This window comes from Nicrophorus vespilloides, unplaced genomic scaffold (assembly GCF_001412225.1).
Source record: "Nicrophorus vespilloides isolate i.1.1-1 unplaced genomic scaffold, Nicve_v1.0, whole genome shotgun sequence".
NCBI classification, from domain to species: Eukaryota; Metazoa; Arthropoda; class Insecta; order Coleoptera; family Silphidae; genus Nicrophorus; species Nicrophorus vespilloides.
The window spans coordinates 711,270-732,417 of record NW_017100080.1 but is presented as its reverse complement, the minus strand read 5'-3'; the positions used below and the strand labels follow the sequence as shown (position 1 = coordinate 732,417).

The 21,148-nt window shown below is 37.0% G+C and overlaps 6 protein-coding genes across 11 annotated transcripts in view; 4 read left to right on the top strand and 2 right to left on the bottom strand.

Annotated features, from left to right (window-relative positions):
• The window catches only part of LOC108566897 (ankyrin repeat and fibronectin type-III domain-containing protein 1), a 48,013-nt gene extending 42,454 nt beyond the window's left edge, over positions 1-5,559 (top strand). For 2 of the 5 annotated variants that reach the window (XM_017927013.1, XM_017927010.1), the window contains 5 exons: positions 712-818; positions 1,381-1,554; positions 1,623-1,829; positions 1,889-2,900; positions 2,961-5,558. In XM_017927013.1, coding sequence (XP_017782502.1) covers positions 712-818; positions 1,381-1,554; positions 1,623-1,829; positions 1,889-2,900; positions 2,961-4,686 — 3,226 coding nt within the window. In that variant the 3' untranslated portion in view covers positions 4,687-5,558. Of the gene's footprint in view, positions 1-711; positions 819-1,380; positions 1,555-1,622; positions 1,830-1,888; positions 2,901-2,960 lie in introns of all 5 variants that reach the window. The other 3 variants (XM_017927011.1, XM_017927012.1, XM_017927014.1) reach the window with 3 other exon arrangements.
• Positions 5,560-6,155: 596 nt separating this feature from the next.
• Positions 6,156-7,053, top strand: LOC108566848 (PEST proteolytic signal-containing nuclear protein-like). Of its 2 annotated transcripts, none has more exons than XM_017926929.1 (3): positions 6,156-6,318; positions 6,464-6,728; positions 6,783-7,053. In XM_017926929.1, exons 1-3 carry the CDS (start codon positions 6,270-6,272, stop codon positions 6,904-6,906), a joined length of 438 nt encoding a protein of 145 aa, XP_017782418.1. In that variant the 5' UTR covers positions 6,156-6,269; the 3' UTR covers positions 6,907-7,053. The 2 variants fall into 2 exon arrangements, with proteins under 2 accessions (XP_017782418.1, XP_017782419.1); XM_017926930.1 differs by lacking the exon at positions 6,156-6,318 and adding an exon at positions 6,365-6,402 and having other exon boundaries at positions 6,454-6,728.
• A 106-nt stretch (positions 7,054-7,159) lies between these two features.
• LOC108566849 (40S ribosomal protein S26) lies at positions 7,160-7,948 on the bottom strand. The gene is made up of 3 exons (XM_017926931.1): positions 7,876-7,948; positions 7,464-7,641; positions 7,160-7,399 (listed from the first exon to the last, which is right to left on the bottom strand). Exons 1-3 carry the CDS (start codon positions 7,876-7,878, stop codon positions 7,233-7,235), a joined length of 348 nt encoding a protein of 115 aa, XP_017782420.1. The 5' UTR covers positions 7,879-7,948; the 3' UTR covers positions 7,160-7,232.
• Positions 7,949-8,826: 878 nt separating this feature from the next.
• LOC108566896 lies at positions 8,827-9,703 on the top strand. Its single transcript, XM_017927008.1, has 2 exons — positions 8,827-9,040; positions 9,097-9,703. The coding sequence occupies exons 1-2, from the start codon at positions 9,032-9,034 to the stop codon at positions 9,310-9,312; spliced, it is 225 nt and encodes a 74-aa protein (XP_017782497.1). The 5' UTR covers positions 8,827-9,031; the 3' UTR covers positions 9,313-9,703.
• Positions 9,704-11,124: 1,421 nt separating this feature from the next.
• On the top strand, positions 11,125-18,099 carry LOC108566895. Its single transcript, XM_017927007.1, has 6 exons — positions 11,125-12,814; positions 15,465-15,615; positions 15,675-15,920; positions 15,981-16,294; positions 16,356-16,631; positions 16,693-18,099. Exons 1-6 carry the CDS (start codon positions 11,847-11,849, stop codon positions 16,751-16,753), a joined length of 2,016 nt encoding a protein of 671 aa, XP_017782496.1. The 5' UTR covers positions 11,125-11,846; the 3' UTR covers positions 16,754-18,099.
• Positions 18,100-18,314: 215 nt separating this feature from the next.
• On the bottom strand, positions 18,315-20,939 carry LOC108566894 (eukaryotic translation initiation factor 3 subunit B). The gene is made up of 4 exons (XM_017927006.1): positions 20,769-20,939; positions 19,793-20,528; positions 18,600-19,735; positions 18,315-18,530 (listed from the first exon to the last, which is right to left on the bottom strand). Exons 1-4 carry the CDS (start codon positions 20,902-20,904, stop codon positions 18,436-18,438), a joined length of 2,103 nt encoding a protein of 700 aa, XP_017782495.1. The 5' UTR covers positions 20,905-20,939; the 3' UTR covers positions 18,315-18,435.
• Between the last annotated feature and the right edge of the window lie 209 nt (positions 20,940-21,148).

The window sequence follows — 21,148 nt, the reverse complement described above, 5'->3', positions numbered from 1 at the left end:
TCTGTTACCTAGGTGATATAAATCAATAAAGATTTAACGGCGTCGTCAAGATTAACAGACCATTTATCAATCGGTGTGGATACGTTTGTGTCAACAGAGATTATTCTTCCATTCATTTATATTAATTTCCTTAATAATAGGCAAGTTAGAAGAATAGAATGTGTATATTAAATTAATCTTAATAATCATATATCCAGTTAAATAACACTTTGTTACTTACGTTATATAAGTGAATAAAAATTTAACGTCGTCGTCAAACAGGCATTACTCCTTCAATCTTTCATACACACTTTTAGAATAACAACGGATATAAACTTGAAGATTTGTGACTAATCAAATGCATCAAATTCATTGCTGATGAGTTATACATCCAAATTATATTCATTGCTTTGTTTTGAATTGTTGCAACTGCTTTTTTTTGTAGGTATCTTTACAAACATTGAATTTTAAGAGATAATGTTGCATCTCCTACTTTATTTATTTAATTTACAACATTAGGTTGCAAAATCTGGAGATGATAATTTCAAAATGCTATTAAAAACATAACTGGTTTAACCGAAGAGGGAATAATAGGTTTTATGTTGTTTTTAAACTGTTATTTCAATGGCGGTGCCGTATAATCCAATTATAGTCACATCAACGATGCTTTGATTAAAACGCGCTTTAATTGTCGCCACAGAGAATGATAATATTTTTAATTTTGCGTTGCAGCTCGAACAACGACGGAATTTCCCCGTTGGACGTGGCCGTCCTCAGCAACAATCGACCCCTGGTGAAGATGTTGATCAGCTTTGGCGCCAAGGAAGGAAACCAATGCAGTAAGTGAACAAGTCTTTCTTTATCTAACGCATTTCCCTGGCGATTCGAAAAATTCTCCGATCAATTTATTCTCGCATCAGTATGCGATTTATATTCCATTTACGTTCGATCCCGTGTCGCGATTTTAATTCGAATCTGAAAACGATGAAATTTGGCGTCGCGACGCCGCGTTGCCGCAGGTATATCGATTCGTCACCGTCGCAAACCAGAGGATTCACACTGTGTGCCGCAATCTCGTGCAACTTTTATCTAACACTCAATTTGCAATTTATGTTACCGATTAATGCAGACATTCGAATCGGAAGATTTCAATGAATGAAACGAACCAACGAAACGAAATTCGAATTGCGCAACGATAATCGTACAGCTTGAACAAATTACAATAGTTCATTATCTTATGTTGTTTTGCTGTAATTCATTTGTTGAGGGAGTTTAGATAAAAGGAATTTTTGTTATCACGCAATCGCTCGCGCCAGATAAAGAAAACAATTTCAAAATCGGCGACGTTTCGTTTCGCTAGTTGTGACAGCTTAACAATATTATTGGTGGATATGATTGCAGCGGTCAATCCGGAAAAATTGGGCTCGCACCTGAAGCAGCTTCTCGGAGACGCTGAGATGCGCCTGCAGGAATTCGGGGGACTCCTGGAGGAGAACTGCGGAGCACCTCTGAATACGAGAGCATCCTTCTCCAGCATCATTGGAAATGCCTATCATCCGTCTTCAGCGATGACCGGTAAAGCCTTTTAAAGTTTGCTTAAATGTTTACGTAAACTCTAACCATCGTATCCTATCTTATTTCAGGCTGTGCGGGAGGTGATAGCGACAAGCAGGCCATAGCCTGGGGAAGGCGGGCCAAAACCCTCAGGAGATTAGTGCTAGGCTTTACTCAAGCTCGACCACCGGATCCTCCGTCCCTGGTAGCCGTCGATATTACCGGAATTAATACAGTTTTAGTCAGATTACTCGAACCTTCGTCCCATGATTCTCATGTTACAACCAAGTTTAAAGGTAAATCTACTTAAGTACATAAAAAGTAACAGTAATAATAATATAGTTTTCGCTTGCAGTGCAATGGTCCACACGAGCCGACTTCGCTCCACTTACTGGAGAATTGGATATTAACGATATATCGAAGCCAAGCTGCACCATAGAATTGACCCAAGGCCGAAGATACTTCTTCAGGGCGGCTTGCGGTAATCTCAAGGGATTCGGTGGTTACCTATCCTCCACACCGGCTTCTGTTGTTCCGTCTAGCTGGAGGGAAGTGGATGACCGCGAGGAGAGATTTACAGGAAAAGTTAAGGACTTGGAGGTACTGACAGATGAGATGCGTCATCTCAGGCCGGGCAGCGAAATGCTTGAAGCGCCCGGTCAACAACGCCGTATGCAACGGAAGAAGACCACCATCAAGCAACTATTCACGGCGGCCAGTAAGTTTCAAAAGAATCTCAGAAGAGGCATATATCTGGCATGCATCCTCTACCACGAAGACAAGGTTTTGGTTACCAATGAGGACTTCCTGCCTGTGATCGAGATTGACGAGACATTCCCGAGTTGCATCCACAATGATCTTCACTGGTTCATGAAGGTTGCGTGCAACTGGGATGACACTAAGTCACTTAAAGCCGATATGGATAAACATTCCTCGTCAGCAATCCATTTTCGTACCAAACTTCTACAAGCCGCCCTCCAGATGCAGTCCACTCTTTGTCTACAGGATCTGGGTCAACTTTACTACCGCCCAATTAAAGACTCCCAAGGAACTATCGTTCTTAGCACGATCAATTACGTGAAATCGCCGAAGAACGTTTCAGTTCTAAACTCCAGATGGTTACCAATGAACAAAGTGTTCAAGAAGACGGTCCTCGGAGATGATCACAGCATCTCTGAGATCCTTATGTCTTCCATACAGGAACAAATCAACTACCATCAAGTATCCAGCTTAAAGTTAGCAAAAGGACTCTACCTGGTATACTTGAAGATGCAAAGCTCTGTAGATCTCATTCAAGTGGTGGTCCCGTCCAAGAGCCCGAACATGCTGCCCCACTGTAAGATCAGAGATAATCCGCACGTTTCAGCGTAAGCAATAATCACATTACAAAAATATATATTTTATTTATTAAATAAATCATGTTTTAGTGAGGAATGGGATTTCCTGAAGCAGCAACACATTCAAAATGATTTGGACCATTCCACTGAGCAACAGCGAACTTTCCTAGAATTAGTTACCAGCGCCGCTAAGAGACTCTTCAACTATATGGATATAACGAACGAGGAAGCTCTCAACCATAGACTGTACGATACGGAGATCATCGATTTAACTGACGAGGTCAGCTTTATAGTGATCTGTCCTTCTGCTGAATTCTCTTGCTCCGTTCCGGGTCAGCGAGAAATGCTACTCCAACGTGGAGATCTCCTTAGCTTACCGATACCGGTTTTTGAAATGATCCATCTGAATACATATCAGAACAATATCATTCAGAGGTATTCTCGGCTTAACTGCGTTTTGGAATTGGATTCGGCCACCGCAAACCATTTGCACCGTGAGGCCTTCTCCAACAGTGAGGTTGCCGTTGCCAAAGAGCGTTTGAATAAGTTGCAGGATTTTCAAACAAAACTGAATTTAATCTGGCGCTGCGCTAGATGGTTGATGGAGGTGATAGCCTTCGCCAGAGACAAGACAACTCAGGGTATCTCGATGAAGTTCATTCTGGACAAAGAGGTACATACGAGTCCGAAAAGGAATTTGCTGCAGCTGCCGGCGCGCGACGGTAAGATCGTGAAGAGTACGCCAGGTCGTGGATCGTGGCCAGGACCAGGTGCTTCCGCTCAGCCGTCTCAGACTTCCGGTCTTCTCAATGAATTCAGCAAAAGTGAGCAACATTTAAATATGACACAGAGCAATTCGCAGTTTCTCAACGCCAGTGATACGGAATCTCGCAAGAACTCCGACAGCTATGCCAGCGATATCTTCAACGAATGTTTGGTTCCTTCGAGAAGCGAAGATATGCTTTTCTCCATACCCATGACTTCTGACCAGAGGAACAGGTCTAGCACCATAAGCTCGGTTTCGGCGACCACTAGTCCTCTTCTTAACGTGCGTCCGATGTACAGCGGAAGCCTTTTGAGCGTCAACACTATTAATACAACGAACACTTCCGATAGTATGCATAGCTTGAGCTCGGACAGCGATAATAGCTATCCGATGCCGCTCGGTTGCAGCACACCGCATAGGTTGTCCAAACCAAAGAACAAGATGGTTCCTTCCAGGAGCATGACGAACATGAAGCAAAACATCATGGAGATTACAACAAAGTCCGAGAGATTCCGACCAAAGCATCTAGACATCGAATCTAACTTCCTCTCTTCGAATCTGGATACTCATCTCTCTAAAAGCCTGACGAATATCAAGAATTCGACTGACGACAAGACGTACTTGAAACCGGCTGATCAGATTAGCCAGAAGCAGAAAATTGCTGATCCAACTTTTAAAGCTCCCGTGAAGGAGCTAGAGCCAGGCATATTGCAGGTCTTCGCTGCCTACGAAACTGGTTTAGCCAGCGGAACGAGCCTCAAGTTGCACGTAACCCCGAAGACGACAGCCAGGGAGGTTGTCGATCTAGTGGTGAAACAACTCAATATGGCGGTGGTACTGAAGGGCAAAGATGGTCCAATTTATCCAGCCGAGAAGTTGAAGAATTTTTGCTTAGTCGCTGTAATCGGCGCCAGAGAGCGTTGCCTGAGGGATGACTTCAAGCCTCTTCAGCTGCAGAACCCTTGGAAAAAAGGCCGTCTCTACGTTAGGCAAAAGCAGGATGTGTTGGCTGCGCTAGAACACAGCAGCAAACAAACGGCCATCATCTAACTTTGATAAGAGATGTTGTATTACGAGAGATTAAGTTAAGAAGACAAAGATAACGATAACAGGGTCTAAAAGAGTTTTAACCGTAGGAATGAACATGTGAAAGAAAACCTGTTTGAGTGGTGCTAAGAGATATTTTCGTTCGTTAATTTTCTTGAAGTTTACTAATTTTTTTGTTAGCAATAAACTCGAGAACTGTAAATACCAAAGTTAAATTAATCAACGCTTTCGTCCATACGTGCATGATGGGAGGAGACTCAATCGAGCGGGCATTCTAACACCGATTAACTATTTTATCCGCATTTAGATGAAAATTAGATGCAACAATTAAACTGGTGTATATTTATTATAAATGTTTTAGAGAGTCACTGTCTATCGTGAAGAAGATGAAGAACACTAAGTAGTCACAACAACAAAGTTTCCTTTGATTTCAACGCTTCGAATTTATATCTGTTTTTTTTAAATAGTTTTGTTTATTCTTTTCTTTTTTCGTATTCTCGTTTGGCTTAGTACAAAGACCGAAGATGGAGTTTTGTTATATTTTGTACATAGTATATAAGAGATTTATTGTTTGTGTGGGATCTAAAGACTAAATCGTGTATAGTTAATTTATATGTGTGATATGTAAAGATAATTGAAATAGCTTTATTTTATAGAGACCGTATTTTTATTTCCTTACATTTTTTTACGTTTACTGTTTCTTCTTTCTTTCTCAATTTTGATTTCTTCATCCGACACTGATACGCATTTCTTAGAAACTAAGTCTACAGATATTGGAAGATTGAAGGGAAGGAACATGATTGCACTCCATTATTTCAAAATGGAAACAAAATGTTTTAAAGAAATATATTATATATTGTGTAATATAGAAAATATATAAATATGTATATGAGAAAATAAATATATGATGTTATAAGAATAAATATGACTACTTTATTTTATATTGCTCCACATAAAAACAATTAACTAATTCAGTAAATTCTCGATATTTGGGACATATTTTTTGTCTTGAAGAAACGAAAAACGTGTTGCATATTAACAAATTTACAACATTCCATCTGCTTAGAATAGCTAAGAAATCCAACCAGTTTTTCTTTATTGTGAAATCAAATTATGTAATAATCCTTTTAACTATTTAGACAACTAACATCACATTCTCTGTGTTTTCGAAATTATTAAAAGTAGACTTGGAATCAATCCAAGAATTATCCAAAAATTATAAAATCAAGAGATCATATATAATGTCATTTTAACATCATCCAGAAAATGTATCGCTATACAACTAATTGAGTTACAGATTATAAGAATTTTATATTACTTTTTTTTATATTTTTTTAATGTTGCATATATGTATAGTTATAATAAACAAACATTTGTTTTTTAAATTTTTTTAAACTTCTTATTTCAAATTTTAGAATTTTGTGTATATTAGACAGATAATTATATATTAATGATAGTTGGTTTTTGGGTTGCCTAAACAACAGTCAACGTATAGGTTTTTGCTTTACCTAGCTCCAAAATTACCTAGTAAATTCTAGATATTTATTGATTTTTAAGTCCTGTGTATAAAGTGCAATTAAGACCAAATGAAAATGAGCAAACGGTCCGGAGAAGAGTGTCGTAAATACAAAACTGGTAATTGAAGTGTTTTCCTTTTATTGAAATCAATCTATCCAACATTAAATCCATGTGTGATACTCTAAAACACTGTGCATGCAAGTGAATGCTTCGTTGGTGTTTGGTGATTATTAAAATCTTTAAATTTGTCAGTGTTTGTTAGGCTCCAATTCGAGCAGGAGGGTGGATAGATCGAGATCCAGGTCCAGGTCACCGAGGAGAGAAGAAGAAAAGAAATTGGATAATGTAGGACTTGGGGTGAAGAGTCGACTGAAAAGTGTTGGCATACAGATGAAACTCACCAACCAGAGGACAACAGCAGTACCAAGGCCTAAATTGACTGTAGCTGCAGTATTCAACCAAGACAGTGATGAAGAACCCGAAGAGATGCCACCAGAGGCTAAGATGAGAATGAGGAATATTGGAAGGTTTGTGTTGTTTCAGACAATTTGTTGGCTCTATTATAGCAAATGCAATTTCAGGGATACACCCACCTCATCAGGACCCAATTCATTTGGCAAGACGAAACAGGGATTTTCAGACACAAAGAAGCTATTTGAGAAGAACATGAAAGAGGCAATGGAAAATGCATTAAAAGAGGATTAATGTAATTTAGACTTCCCCCCTTTTAGTACCTTGATTAAATTAAAACTCAAATTGATGAGTAACATGTGAAACCACACAAATAACTTTTTAGATAGTTTTTAAATTAGTACTGTATTTTAAATTAAATTTTTATTTCTTTAATGTGACTGATTTCCGTAATAAGGCAATTACTTTTTATTTATTTCATGGATAATCCATTGGAATTAGTCAAAGTTTTAAATGATGGAAATATAAGAAAATAGATTTTATAATGTTTTGTGGCTTTTTTCTTTTCTTTTTATTTAATTATAAATCAAATACATAAGGAAACACTTTTACATGTTTATTCACTTCCTTTGTTGTTGTCCAGCACGGGCATTGTCCCTTGGGAAGTTACGTTGTGGTGGAGTCCTCTTCTTCCTGTCTTCCTTGCTCCTGTTACGTACTACTTTGCTGTGGATGGCGCAAGACACACAGTAGTGCAACTTGGCGTACAATTTAGGAAGTACGTATGCTAAAAACGAAAGTTAACAACTTGTTAGTTTTGGATGAAAAATCTTTGAGCATTTAATACTTACGAGAGTAGACTGAAGCTTCAGTTATGTCTCTAACAGCAGCAGCCTCAACAATGTTACGGATAACAAATTTCTTGATTGCTTTGTCTTTTGGGACACAACGGGCACAGTTGGTGCAACGGACGGGCTTGACATGGCCACGTCCGTGTTTGGAGCGTCCTCCGTTACGCCTTTTGCAAGTCTAGAAAAGAAACACAGATAAATATTAGTGATGTCGCTATGCAGCTTCCATCAACCATGTGGAAAGTTAGGTTAAGATGTTGTTTATCTGGATTATTTACGGCAAACTCTAGTAATTGAAGAATACTGATAGGTTTTACTTAGAAATAGGTTACATATATCTAATATCGTTGAAATAAATAACTTTTAAGAAGCCGAAATGCAAAAATTTACGTAAAAAAAGACGAAAAATTACCATTCTGTGTTGATGCCGTCAACTGCTAGCGGAAATAAAGAACCTGTCATGGTGCGTTCGCAGCGACGTTAAGTTGACCCGCCGGAAGTTGGCGCTGTTCAAACGCGCGCTAAATTCAAATTGGAATTACATCATGAAGAAAATAGGGGTCGAACGCATCATTGCAATTTCAGAAAATACTTCGACAATATACAAATAAAACTTCAATAAAGTAATAATAAATATACATTAAAGAAATATGTGTACCGTGAAATATATATTTAGTAAAATATATTAAATCATTAAAAATTAAATTAGAAATAATAACAATAAAATATTTAGTGGAATGCAACGATTTTTTAAATTTTACATTTATTGTCAGTAATATACGTATTTTTTGCATTTGGCTTCTCAAAATTAATATCAGGTATCCCCTTACGAATTAGTTCCGTTCCAAAGGGTTGTTCGTAAGTAGAATTTGTTCGTAAGTTGGGGGAATTTTAAAAATTTCAGTATATACTTATCTTACCACACTTTATCATGGTTTTTACTTTTATATATGTTAGATTATCCATTTTTGTTTGGACAGTTAATTTTGTATCACTATATATCTCCTTGTAACAAGTTAGAGCTTTTAGAATTTTGTTCGTAACGAACTCGTAAGTCCGGGGATACCTGTATTCAAAAAAATATGTTTATTTTTATCAAAATAATAACAATGTGAAGCTAAATATGTGTTATTTGCCATTGAAAATATTTTTACAATAATATTATTTATATTTTTGAGAATAATAAAATTTAAAGAAAATCATTAAGTTTACGTAACATTTCTAAAGAAAGATTAGTTTCAAAACAAGAAGTCTGAAAACGCTGCATTTCTATCTATAATAATAACGAAATAATCAAGATTAATAAATCTAAACACCACAAATATTCAAACAATATTCATGGTTGAAGCACTTCGCGGTTTATGGTAGTGGAATCGAAACCTCCTAACAAAATACATACACCACATAAGAAAACTAATAGAGCAAACGAATGTTTGCAGTCCATTTAGTTAATCAAGCGAATGATTTTTGTGAAAATTCTGCGGTCTACGAGTGAAAGCGAGCCCTGTATATATACCGAGTTGTGATTTTTACTAAGTCACATATTCCTTCACATCACAGAACGCACCATGAGATTCGTAAGTTGAAAACTGTTGGTTATAGATTTTTTTCAAATTTACTTTTTATTTTTCAGTTGCTGAAATTATTGTTCCTCGTCGGATTATTGGCTCTTGCTACCGGATATCCAGTCTACGATAAAGATGAAGAAGCGGATCAAGCAGTGAGATCTCAAAGGCAGGCTTCTGGAGATAGCTCAGATCACCACGACGTCGTCGACTTTGGGGCTCATACAGGAGACCACGGTGCCTTCGGATGGCACGCCGATTTCCCGGTCTACACCCATTATTAATACACACCTCGACGTGATGAAAAGCAAACATCTAAAAAAAAAAGACTGGAAAACGGATTACATTTTCATTGTTTCATTTCATTTATCAACTAACGCATTTCCATTCATTCGCGTCTAGAGGCGCTAACAACTTGCGAGCTCGTTCAATTCACATTAATTGTGCAGGCTGGCAAACACTCAATTAACACTCTTCATTGTTTCATTTCTTGCAATTTCAACTGCAATTAATTGCAGGCGCATTCTTTCATTTCTCCTCATCATTCATTTCTTCTTCTTCTCTTCTAATCAACTGAACTTCTTCTCTCATCATACTCTCTATTATCTTCTCTGGCTCCTCTTCACTTTCATTCCGCTGCAGTGTATTACGTAATTTTTGTTATTTAGTTTTCTACGGACGAATAAAATAAATTTGTATGAAATATTAATTGACATTTATTAACCTTTACAATTAATCAGTCTTATATCAAAACAATATTTACAGTCTTTCAAGCATTGACATAAACAAGTCGAATAATCTAAATTGAAGTTATTAAGAAAATAATTGACCGTTCTTTTAAATGCACCGGAAAGTTATCAATAGTTAAACTTTATTTATATGAACTATGAATTGACATTAATCAATATTATAAATTTGTTGCACAATGTTACAAAAAATATCTTTGTAGTGTAGATTCTAATAAAAATAGAACTATAAAATAATTACGAAATAAAACCAAGAAATAATATATAAGCAAGCAATTAAATCTGGTTATTATAAACTTTATGAATGATTTATCAAATTAATTAATAATTACTAATGTTGTGTAATAGCATAATATGTACCTGTCATAGTTAGTTAAATACAGATCAATAATAATTACAATCTGTAAATTAGTAATTTTTTAAATTTGAATTCTAGTAAATGTAAGTGTTTCATTGAATGGAAATGAACTTCCATTTGTTGAACATGTAGAAACGAAATGATAATAAAAAAACAATTACTCTATTAACATATAAATTATTTTACTTTTATCTAAGTTTTTTTTCACCGTCTTTCAAAGACGTTGCTTTTTGCCTTCAAACCATATGTTGACACATTTTTTTTATATTAAATTGTGTACTAGAAAATCCATTTGTAATTCTTTTTAATCCGGTTCATTTGAAAAGTTTCTCCTATTACACAGCAAAATTGACCAATAGTTCTAAGTTATTGTTTATTCCGTCTTCAGCATATAAAATGTTATAAATAACTATTTCTGAATTATATAATTTATTTGATAATAATACTGTCATAAATAAGTTCTTACTGTTTTAATTATAACTGCTATCACTTTTTACATATATAAAAGTTGGTATACCTAACAGACATTATTGAATCATGTGACATTTAGTGCGGGCGCAGCGCAGCATTACAATAAATAAGTTTAAAATACAGTCTGGATTTAAAAAATTTCATATCAACATGATTGTTTTAATAATAAGATGAGAAATAATCCAATAATACAATACATAACATCTTGCTGATTTTATTTAATTTAAAAACAATTGTTATCATTGTTAGCTATGATACAGCTGTTATTATCATAAGTCATTATAAGACAACTGTTTATGCAAAAAAATGTGTTATTAATTTCATCTCTAAATTTGAACTGCTTATTGTGCGTATACACATTGGATTAAATTGGATGAAAAGTTTTTGTGTCCAAAATGATTCAAAATTAACATTTTTAAAGGTTAAAGACCGTTCTATTTTGAATTTGAAATTATTATGACAAGAAGTTTATATTTGTAAAATGAAGTGCTCTGGCATGATTCCATCTCTTTGATCATCCCGCGGAAGCTGGCGAAATTGCGCAGGTTACTAGGTAAGTAGAAGGATTTCGTGAAAAAGTGGAATAATCATGTTTTAGGTTGGCAGTGGGTGTGAAAAATCGATGTTGGCAGCCGGCGGTAAATTCAAATGAAACGGTGCACTGCACACCCCGCACTGGCCCCAATTAATAACAATCAATGATGTTGGAGTTCTGTCGCTCTCGCTGCCGTTGTTGTTGTTTATGTTGTTGTAATTGGCACTAGAGATGATCTCATTTCGAAAGCCGCAGGCCCGGTCTCGACGAGCACAATTCCATCATCAGAGCGCGCATTTCGGCCGAGAAAGTGAGCCGTCGCAGCGCGTTCCCACCTCGCTCGCGTTCGATAAATCCGTGTTTTCTATTTCATATTTCGTTCGCGATTTTCATTTAGCCATACAGTAAAACACTGTGTATATATATACATATTTGTGTAGTTTTGGATCGTGTTTGAACTATTGTTTGGTTGCCATCGTCATAGTCGTCGATGCGAGTTTGCGTAGCTGTTTTATCGAGTGGTGGACGAGCGTCATGCCCGGGGTCCGCCGCCGCCGCTAAACAAATTTATTGATTCCAATGTTTTGGTTACGGAAGTGCTACTACCAGTACCACCTTCGGCGTGTCGACAGAGTCGATTGATCAGTGTCTTTGGCTACAAGATTTCAGTGCTACGGACTGCAGCATGGATGGTTCTCGCGGAAGAAGATGGATCATCTGGATGGGCTGAAGCAGGAGAAGAGCAGCGGCATCAGCAGCAGTGACTATTTGGAGACGGTTCGCGCACTGCACCAGACTGTGGTTTCGTTGCGTGGAGCTCTGGAGGAGAGCCGAGAAGAAATATCTAAGTTGAAAGCATGGCCCTTAGAAGACCTACAATCAGCAATTAGTGCGCTCAGCATCGAAAACCATCTGCTCAGGCAGAAAATCATCGATCGTGACAACAATAACAAAGCGCATCGCAATGATGGTCTGGAGAAGAGGCTGAGGAATGTTGCCCGCTCTCTAGAGAATCTTTCTACGACTAAAGCACAGGAGCAGCCCGCTACAACTCAGAAATTATGTAAGAAGGTGTCCGTATCGCTGAACCTAGAGATCTACAAGAAGATGGAGCGCGACGGAGAGGCACCCCCGCCGAAGAAGACTGCAGTGTTGCAGCACTCACCCAGCACGGATATGCTGGACCAAGAGGTGGATGACATCGAGCTGATTTTCACCAATGAGGATACCAAGGAGTCAAATCTGAAGGAACCGCTCATTTCGATCGAGCCCAACCACTGTCAGCACTCCGAATTCGATCAGAACCTCTCCGCGGACATCTCCGATCGCGAGTTGGAGGATGACGTCTTCAATGACAATTTTGAAAACGAGAACCAGGAGAACACGAACTTCCAGAGCCAAACGCTCGATTCCATTTACAACTCCAAGTCAGACAACTCGATCAATCGAGACGAGAGCCATGGAGGGAAGAGTCTCAAGAGTTGTTACTCGTACCAAGACTCCAGCTTCGAGAACAAGAGTCTCGAGAAGGACGAGAGCTTCGACCGTTTCGAGGAACGGGTTCGCATCGTCGAGACGGACATGAGCAAGGTCGGCATTCAGGACCCTCTCGAAATTCCCATGGGCAGACGAAACACGTGCCCCAATCCCATACAGTACAGGCCTATTATACACAGGTATTTATACCAGTTACCATGGAAATTCTAATTTTTGTTTTTAATTAACTGCCGAAACCGAATCAATACACACACACCTAACACCTTCAGAAATCATAACATCTGACCCAAATAATGTTTCTTAAACAATGAAATACACACTGTTTCTTAAATACGTTTTAGAAACCTTCTTTTAAAACAAAATAAAGTAAAGGCTCAATGGATATAACAAAATAGCGAATACATCATAATGCTTAAAATCAATTCACAATGAAAATATCATTTAATTTATTAAAAACTTCTAAAAATCTTGTACAAAATAAGAATTGATCTATTTTCTTGGACCGTGCAAGAGACAATCATGTTTTGGGAATATATCCCAAAAATATTTTGATCAATTGTCAAGATCTAAATCATATAACAAGCAATAACTCACTATCTTCACAAAAAAAATATTTATAAATAAATCAAAATGATTTTTATTTAAACAAATATTCAATTAAACTAAAAACCATTTACAAGAAATCAGAAAGTACAGTAATAGAATAATAAACGTAACTGAGTAAAAGAAAGTTTTTTATTCATTAATTGTTTCTGTCTACAGTACTGTAAAAAATAATTAACACTTATTTTGTTCCAAATGATTATAGTTGTAAACTAATTACTATCTTGAATAATAATACAATAAAGACATAAATAACGTTTTTAAAACTGTTATGGGATGAATGAATGAATGAATGAAACGTATGTAATATATTACGACAGACGTGATTATAGAATCTAATTAAACGCGACGAAGTAGAATTTTTTTTACGAAGAATATTATGTTTGCATGACAAAATACAATAGATACATTCAAGTTATTTGTAACAGTTTCTGGTTACAGTATTGTGGTGAATTGTGTTACAAGGGTTGTTTATTTAATAAACCGTACATCAGACACGAAAGTAGTAATAATGCAGTAGCACTAAAAGTAAACTACTTGCAAAAGTCGAATCGATAGCTATCGACAAGCGCTGCTCAAACAACCCTGTACACGATAGATTGACAACTTCATCTTTTTTTATTGAGTATCAAATAAATCAGCCATAAAAAATAAATGAAGACTTCGCTTCCTGCGATTAAAAATTGATAGAAATAATTAACAAGCAAGGGATATAATTATAAAAATGCGCAATTGAAAATCAAATGGAAACAATATATTTTTTATTTTACCCTTCAATAGATGTTTTTTCTTTGTATGAACATCATTATAACATGCTCCATGGTTATCAATAAATATTGCTATTGTATATCGAAAATCTCGACTAAATAGGTCATGTGAGTGCAGTCTTCTGCTTCCAACATCGATGCTACTACGTCCTATATCACCTTTAGTGAAGTACAAATAATGTTAAAGTCTGATCAATGTAAAGTTGGGTTTAACTTAAATACATATTAACTTTTAATGAACCACAAACAATAAATGAGTTTTACTTTAATTTGTTTAAAATCCTATAAGAACGCAGGGAAATATTCATATATTTGTCATCTTATATTTCAAATAAATTTAAATTTGACTAACTGATTTTTTTTTCTATTAATAGTTTTAACTTAAGTTCTATGTGATTCAGTTGCTGTTTTTTAAATTTAACCTTATGCGTAGTTAGGTAAAATAATTGCTTATCCCAAAGCGATTCATAACTAAGTAATACATTTAGAGGTGACTGTTGAAACTATGACTGTGTCACCTTCTACAAATGATTAAAAACAATCTTTAACTACTGGAAATAATTACTCTTTGGTTTCTAAAAAATATTAAATGTTTTACTTGAAATTGATATTATTGTTTAATTTAGCTGCAAATAATCAATATTCCATTGTTAAAATGTGCATTAAACTACGTTCGTAACTATTATTTAATGTTGCAGAAGTACTAAAAATTGAATTGATTGGAAAACGTGAAGCCATTGAAATTCATTATTTGCTTTTATAGTGCATTTTAATTAAATTATCAGACTTTAAATAATCGCTATTTAAAGTTTATATCAGTAATTTCATGACGTTAAAGCAGCTTTTGAGAACAAGTACTAATTGGTATATTTAATAAACCAGTAATATCAATATTCGATAACCAATATGAAGAAAATGATGATGTCCATTCGATTGTTGATATTTCATACGATAGTTAACTTTGACTGTAAGCTCGTAAGTATATTTTAACGAAAGTAGTTCAAACGAATGTTCCGAAGTTATATGAAAAAATTGTTCGTAAACGACTAAAACCTTTAATCACAAGTGATAAAAAATACATTTAATACAATACATAGTCGAATTAAACACTTCTTTGTGACCTCCTTCAAGTACTGAATAATACCCTTTTCGAAAAGATAGTAAAAGAAACAAATAGATATGCAGTAAAGTAAGTAGTCTTTAGTAAATGACTACGTAACTATGGAAATATAAATTTGATATTATTGTGTATTAATAATAAATATTGATCAAGCGATGATTATAAGTGAACAACAAGTAATAGTAATTATTTGAGAGAAAATGGGAATCCATTAGAAAGATGATTGATAATATTCAATTTAGCTATAAATGGTTTACATGTTTGATATAACATTAATGAAAAACAAACGAGAAACCATAGTAATACAAAACTGGTTTATTAACGTATCTCTCTCGACAGAGAGGCTATCGGAAAGGGTCTAGGTGGAAGAAAGGCTCGTCCGATTTTAGCCCATTCGAATGCGATCCGTAAGGAGTCTGGTGCCCAAACGGAAATATCCGCACTTCCGGGGAATTCCTCCTGGAGATCCGAAAGCAGCCTGGCCAATAAGGTAATAAAGTGTGCTGATAATGGATCAAACCTGTCTGCATGGTTTTGTCGATGATGCAGGCGAAGCTCGGCGAGAACTTCACGACCTTACCCTCGAAATACCCGATGCCGGGATCGAGGTTGAGACTGTCGGAGAAGACCGTCGAGGCCCGCAGGATTCTGCTGTCCGATATTGGATTCACAAGCATGGTACCAGAACTCTCCAGGTCTGCAGACCATCTCTGTCCACCGCACATGAAGACGTCAACGGTTTCCAGTTACGGACAATTCCTGAAGACCACCGACCTGTACTCTCCAGGTTTCACTGTAAGCTCATCTCCTTCGCTAATTTATCGATGATTTGTATTGTTATTGTTTGTTCTGCAGTCGCAGAAGTTCGTGTTTACGTCGCCGTCGGAAAGTCACTCGCAGTCCAGATACTCCAGTTTGTATCCGCTGCCGAGTCCACCAGCACCCTCCAGGCGATGTTCAGCTCCAGTTTCGCCAAGTCGCAGGAACATTATACGACATGTACCTTCAAAGGTGCGCTTCGCCAATGGCTCTTTGCCAGAGCTTCGAGGCGATTGGAACTCGACCATGGATAGCGGCGATTCCACGGATAGTCTGGTCGAGGAAGCCGAGCATTATCTGCGGAGATCGATTGACTGCATTGTGAGCGGAAGAGATGCTGCCTACTATAGGTTCAATGCTCCGCCTTTTTGCAGTTCGTTCAGAGCAATTAATGAATATTTCAAATTGCAGCACTCCAAAGACGAGCATGCGAAGGGCTTCGGCGCCGGAACCCTCCAGGGACAATGTTCCTCCGCAAGGCTGGCAACCATTCCTTCCGAGGTTGCCCAGGGACCTGAGGTTAGATTATTGGGTCAAGGTGATAACTCCCGAAGGTCGCGTTCGGGGAGGAAGGGTCAGGTACATCGGTCATCTCCTATCCCACAGCGAGCAATTCGTCGGTGTCCAACTCAGCTCTCCTGAAGGCCATTCCGATGGTACATACAACAATAGAAGATACTTTCAATGGTAATCGATACGGCACGAACTCTCTACATCCTCAACTAACTTTACTTTATATTCTCTCCAGCGAACCCTACCATGGTTTATTCGTGCCATTCAAGAAGGTAATCATGGGCTGGAAGCCCTGAGATCAACATGAACATCAACGGTTTGTCCATGATTTCGAAATTTGCCAAAATTAGTAGAGCTATAAAACCATATATAAATATGTGTATATATTTAGCTTATATTTGCCAACGTTTTGAAGACGAAAACAGTAATTGTTATAATGGATCATGAGCAAACCTCAATTTCGCGCATTTAGGAATTCCAAACGAAATTCCGTTTCAAGTAGATTAATTTAATGTGATTTATTATTAATTAGAAAATATGTATGATTATACGATCCACAAGAACCTTAAATTTCATACCCCAAACATGAAAATCAAATTACTTCTGATGAGGATTTTAACACTCATCTAAAATGGTTAAAAACGTTTAGTGGATTATAATGTTATAATAGATAAACAAGTTCACCTACTAATACTCTTTAAGTTTAAATGAGATCGATGAAGAAGAAAAATATTTATTTTTCGAAAATTACAAAAAAAAATATATATATTTCGAAAATTCAACTTCGTCGTGCACAGGCGAAGGTTTTATAAAAGTTGGTTTATTTTTTATAAAATACACAGGAAGGAAAAAAATCTTGAGTAACATATATTGATGATCAGATGAAATGAACTTGTTTTTACGGAATAATGGATGAATGGAAATGGCACTCTGTCTTCTGCGTACTTTGGCATGAAATTGAGGTCCAATCGACTGATAAATGGTTTGCATATAATGAATATTATTGGCATGACATTTAAACATCGGCGAATTGCGTCATGAAGGGATCGATTGAAATACACGTTTCACATTCATCCATTGTTTCACTGTTATATGAAGATGAACTGTGTACCTATATGTAATATAAACTATATAAGTAATTAAAATTATAATATATTATATGACCAAATAATGGCAAAGATATTTATGGAAACAGGGAAGAAAGAGGGTACTGAAAATTACTGAAGCTTATATTTTGTGCGAGATCGGAACTTTCCCTCAGACTAAGAAACTATTACCGATGGAGTATGTACTTGTAAGGAAATAAAAGTCTAAAGGATAATAATAATATAACATTAATAAAAATACATATCTTCAAGCCTTAATTCTCTTACCGGATATAAAAAAAGATGGGTTATTTTCTTGAAACATTTACTCTAGATGCGTCGGCTGCCTATAAATGCCAAGATAAAAGACGATCGATCGAGATGATTTGATGGTGTTCACGAACTTTTGACCGATCGGAATAAAACAAAAATAAAATACTCGTTCTTTTATGTTATATAAAAGGTATTGTATTTCACTAAACACATAACGCCTCACAACAAAGAAATAATTACTAAAATAATACATAATATGCAGCGCAAAAAATATATAAATCTTCTAGATACGTTATTAATCAACTGCAAAAAAAAAACTGAAACAAAATTCTGATTGTTAAATTACAACAATATTAAAGGGACTTTATAAGTTGATCTCCTTGTATTACTATTATTATTATACAAATACTATATTAAAATCAATACTAAAGATGAAAATAAATGGAAAACCAAACCGATTAATATAGTCTTGCTAGGGATATAAAAAACTTCCAAAAAATGTTCTGGTAGAAGTACGCTTTATTAAAGAAAAAATGCACCACCTGTCCGAGACACACACTGTTTCCTCCTGTGTCCTGCAACCGAAACACAGGAAGATAATTCACCGGCAAATTGTGTCGCTAGTCGATCAGAATGGTTTCCTCCTTAATAAAGAATTCAACTATTTCCTCCTCTACATTCTCCGTATCTCCATCCAACTCGTCAGTATCAACATCTGAAAATAAAAAGAAACAGTGTTAGTTAATTTATCTGCACGCAGTATGCTTAATTCAAATGAACTTACTATTCCTAAGTGCTAGACGTTTAGGCTTATTCTCAATGTATTCGTCGTTCTTGCTCTTCCTGTACTCGTTGAAACGTTCCATCAGTGCAGCCCTCTTCTCGATCAACTCCTTGGAAGCACGAGTCTGCCTCATGCGATCCTTGCTCTCGAATTGGGCGTAGTACTTCTTCAAGTTCTTCTTGATGTCCTTCTGCATTTGATCGGTCAGTAGCGTGTTCGGCCTAGGCCTCCACAGCAACTGTGCGAACTTTTCTTGGTTGATACGCTTCAGGATCTTTCCTTGGAAGGACCAGATCCAATAACCGGTATCGACCTTGGTCTTCCAGACGGACACTCCGGTCACTACGTAACGACCGGTGGGATCCCACTCGACGTCGGACATTTGGAAATGGTCTGTCGAGTTCATCACCAAGAATTCCTTGGTGTCCACGAACTCCAAAGATCCTCCGTTCGAACCGACACCGGCCAAAACGATGTATTGTCCGGTTGGGCACCAGAACAGATGGTTGCATGATCTCTTCTCGAACTTCTTCAGCAGAATCGGCGCTTGACCAATACGGATGCCGTAGAAACTAACGTTAATGTTCGGAGAATCTCCGTGGATGAAAGAGAATTTGGTGCCGACCGGTTCCCAAGCGAAAGCTTGGATCGGTTCTTTGCAGTCAACACTGTCTACAGGGATTTGTTTCTCACGCATATGGAAGATCTCGAAGTTATAATACATTCCGGAATACTTGAATTCGTTCTTCTCTTTGCGCACCTTCGCGTAACGATCTACCTTAACACAAAGATAGTCTCCAGACTTTTGCCAATGGATTTTGCAATCGGCCACGCTGAACAAATTCTTACTCCTGATTTCTTGCTTATTCGGTATTTCCAAGAGAATAACCCTAGCAGGTACATCCTTATCCTCGGCAACCCAATAGGCAATGATGTTATCTGTCGGCGACCAACTGAAGTCTCTAATTCCAGGAATCTTGAGAGACTTTTTGTCCATTAAGAAGAACGAGGGGGTCTCGTACACTGACAAAATCTCGTTACCCATGCGGGCGAAGTATTTATCATCGTGAGACCACCTGAAAATGGGCCATGCTGATGGTCCTTCAGGATCGAAAGATCGTTTCTCTAAACCAGTCCTAAAAAGAAAACAGCATTATATAACAATACTCATAATTAAGATGCAAAAAACTAACCTTATGTCCCAAATGATAATCCTCTTCTGATCTGGGTTGTCTGTATCAATCTGAGGAGAGTAAGTAACCAAATACTTTTCACATGGTGAGTAATCAATGAATTGAACCAAGTTATGTGAGAATTTCTTGTATTGGGTGAAGTTGGGACCAGCCCACAAGGCAATACCTTGCTTGTGGAAAGTGGACAAATATGTTCCCAAAGGTGACCACTTAATGTATGTCTGGGTCCACATCTGTCTGTCTTCCACACAGGTAGGTTCAGGCTGGGTGTTTTGCCAAATTTGCACTGATTGACCAGGCCCATTGACAACACAGAATTGATCGTACGCATCAGGTTCCAATAGATAATAATGCAAATCACCCTGGCCCTTGTACTGCTCAGGAGTTGGAGGCTCCCACTTTTCAGGGATCTTCTCATACTTGTTGAAGTCAGTGAAAATATTGACAAGGAAGGTATGTTGTTTGTCCAACTTATGGTTGTTAGTCAACTTAACTGCTTCTGCTGCATGTAATGGCGAAGAATATTCCAAGAAAATGTAACCCTTGGTGGAACCTTTCTCGTTAACTGGATAGTATTCATTCACAATGTTGCCAAACTTGGTGAACAATTTGTTGATGACAGACTTTAGTTTCTCAATACGGTCAGGACCAACAACTGGCACACCATCAACAACAATAACGCTCTCAACTCCATCAGTTTCCTCTGGTTTATTTCTCAGGAGATCTTCCAGAAGTTCTACAAGAAAATTTAATTTGACATTAAAAATTAACCTAAATTCAACATAGCTTGACATATGCTGGCATCAATGAAACATTACAGGATGCACGTTGCGTGTTCGGCCAAATAAAGGTGTTGATAAACCGGCTAACATAATATAAGATTATACTTATAATCGAACCTTAATTTCGTCGAGAAACACATGCATCACCATTTTGTAGCCACATAGGATCTTGACATGATTTTTAAATTGTTTACCTTCGTTGGAGATGTCGTCTTCGAAGTCCTCAGGATCGCTGAAGTTGGGGTCTTCCTCGGTGGACGATAATTCACCATCGTTTTTTGTATTATCACTGTTTTCGCTGTTTTTATCCTCCACTTTCTTTTTCGCCATTTTGACACGCGTGGTTGCAGAACGCGAGAGGCACTCATACTATACTCGACCACTCAGCTAGTCAAAACGACCGCCCCCTAACGCCGGTTTAGAACTTCCGGCGCGGGAAATTTAACCCGCCAAATTCAAACCTCCAACTGATACAATTCATGTAAACACACAGATCTACCTTTTTCACCTACATACTTACAAATCATTTAAAATATAATCTTCATAATTATTATTACTTAGTAACAATCAACAT

Bases quoted from the DNA above. Each gene is read 5' to 3' on its own strand.
- LOC108566848 (XM_017926929.1), top strand. From the start codon at position 6,270: ATGAAAATGAGCAAACGGTCCGGAGAAGAGTGTCGTAAATACAAAACT. The intron at 6,319-6,463 runs GTAATTGAAGTG...AGTGTTTGTTAG, and splicing joins GTGTCGTAAATACAAAACTG to GCTCCAATTCGAGCAGGAGG. The intron at 6,729-6,782 runs GTTTGTGTTGTT...ATGCAATTTCAG, and splicing joins AGAATGAGGAATATTGGAAG to GGATACACCCACCTCATCAG.
- LOC108566849 (XM_017926931.1), bottom strand. The intron at 7,400-7,463 runs GTAAGTATTAAA...TTTCGTTTTTAG, and splicing joins TGAAGCTTCAGTCTACTCTC to CATACGTACTTCCTAAATTG.
- LOC108566895 (XM_017927007.1), top strand. From the start codon at position 11,847: ATGGATCATCTGGATGGGCTGAAGCAGGAGAAGAGCAGCGGCATCAGC. The intron at 15,921-15,980 runs GTAAGCTCATCT...TTTGTTCTGCAG, and splicing joins TGTACTCTCCAGGTTTCACT to TCGCAGAAGTTCGTGTTTAC. The intron at 16,632-16,692 runs GTAATCGATACG...TATTCTCTCCAG, and splicing joins AATAGAAGATACTTTCAATG to CGAACCCTACCATGGTTTAT.
- LOC108566894 (XM_017927006.1), bottom strand. From the start codon at position 20,904: ATGGCGAAAAAGAAAGTGGAGGATAAAAACAGCGAAAACAGTGATAAT. The intron at 19,736-19,792 runs GTTAGTTTTTTG...TTTTCTTTTTAG, and splicing joins ATTATCATTTGGGACATAAG to GACTGGTTTAGAGAAACGAT. The intron at 18,531-18,599 runs GTAAGTTCATTT...TTTTATTTTCAG, and splicing joins ACGTCTAGCACTTAGGAATA to ATGTTGATACTGACGAGTTG.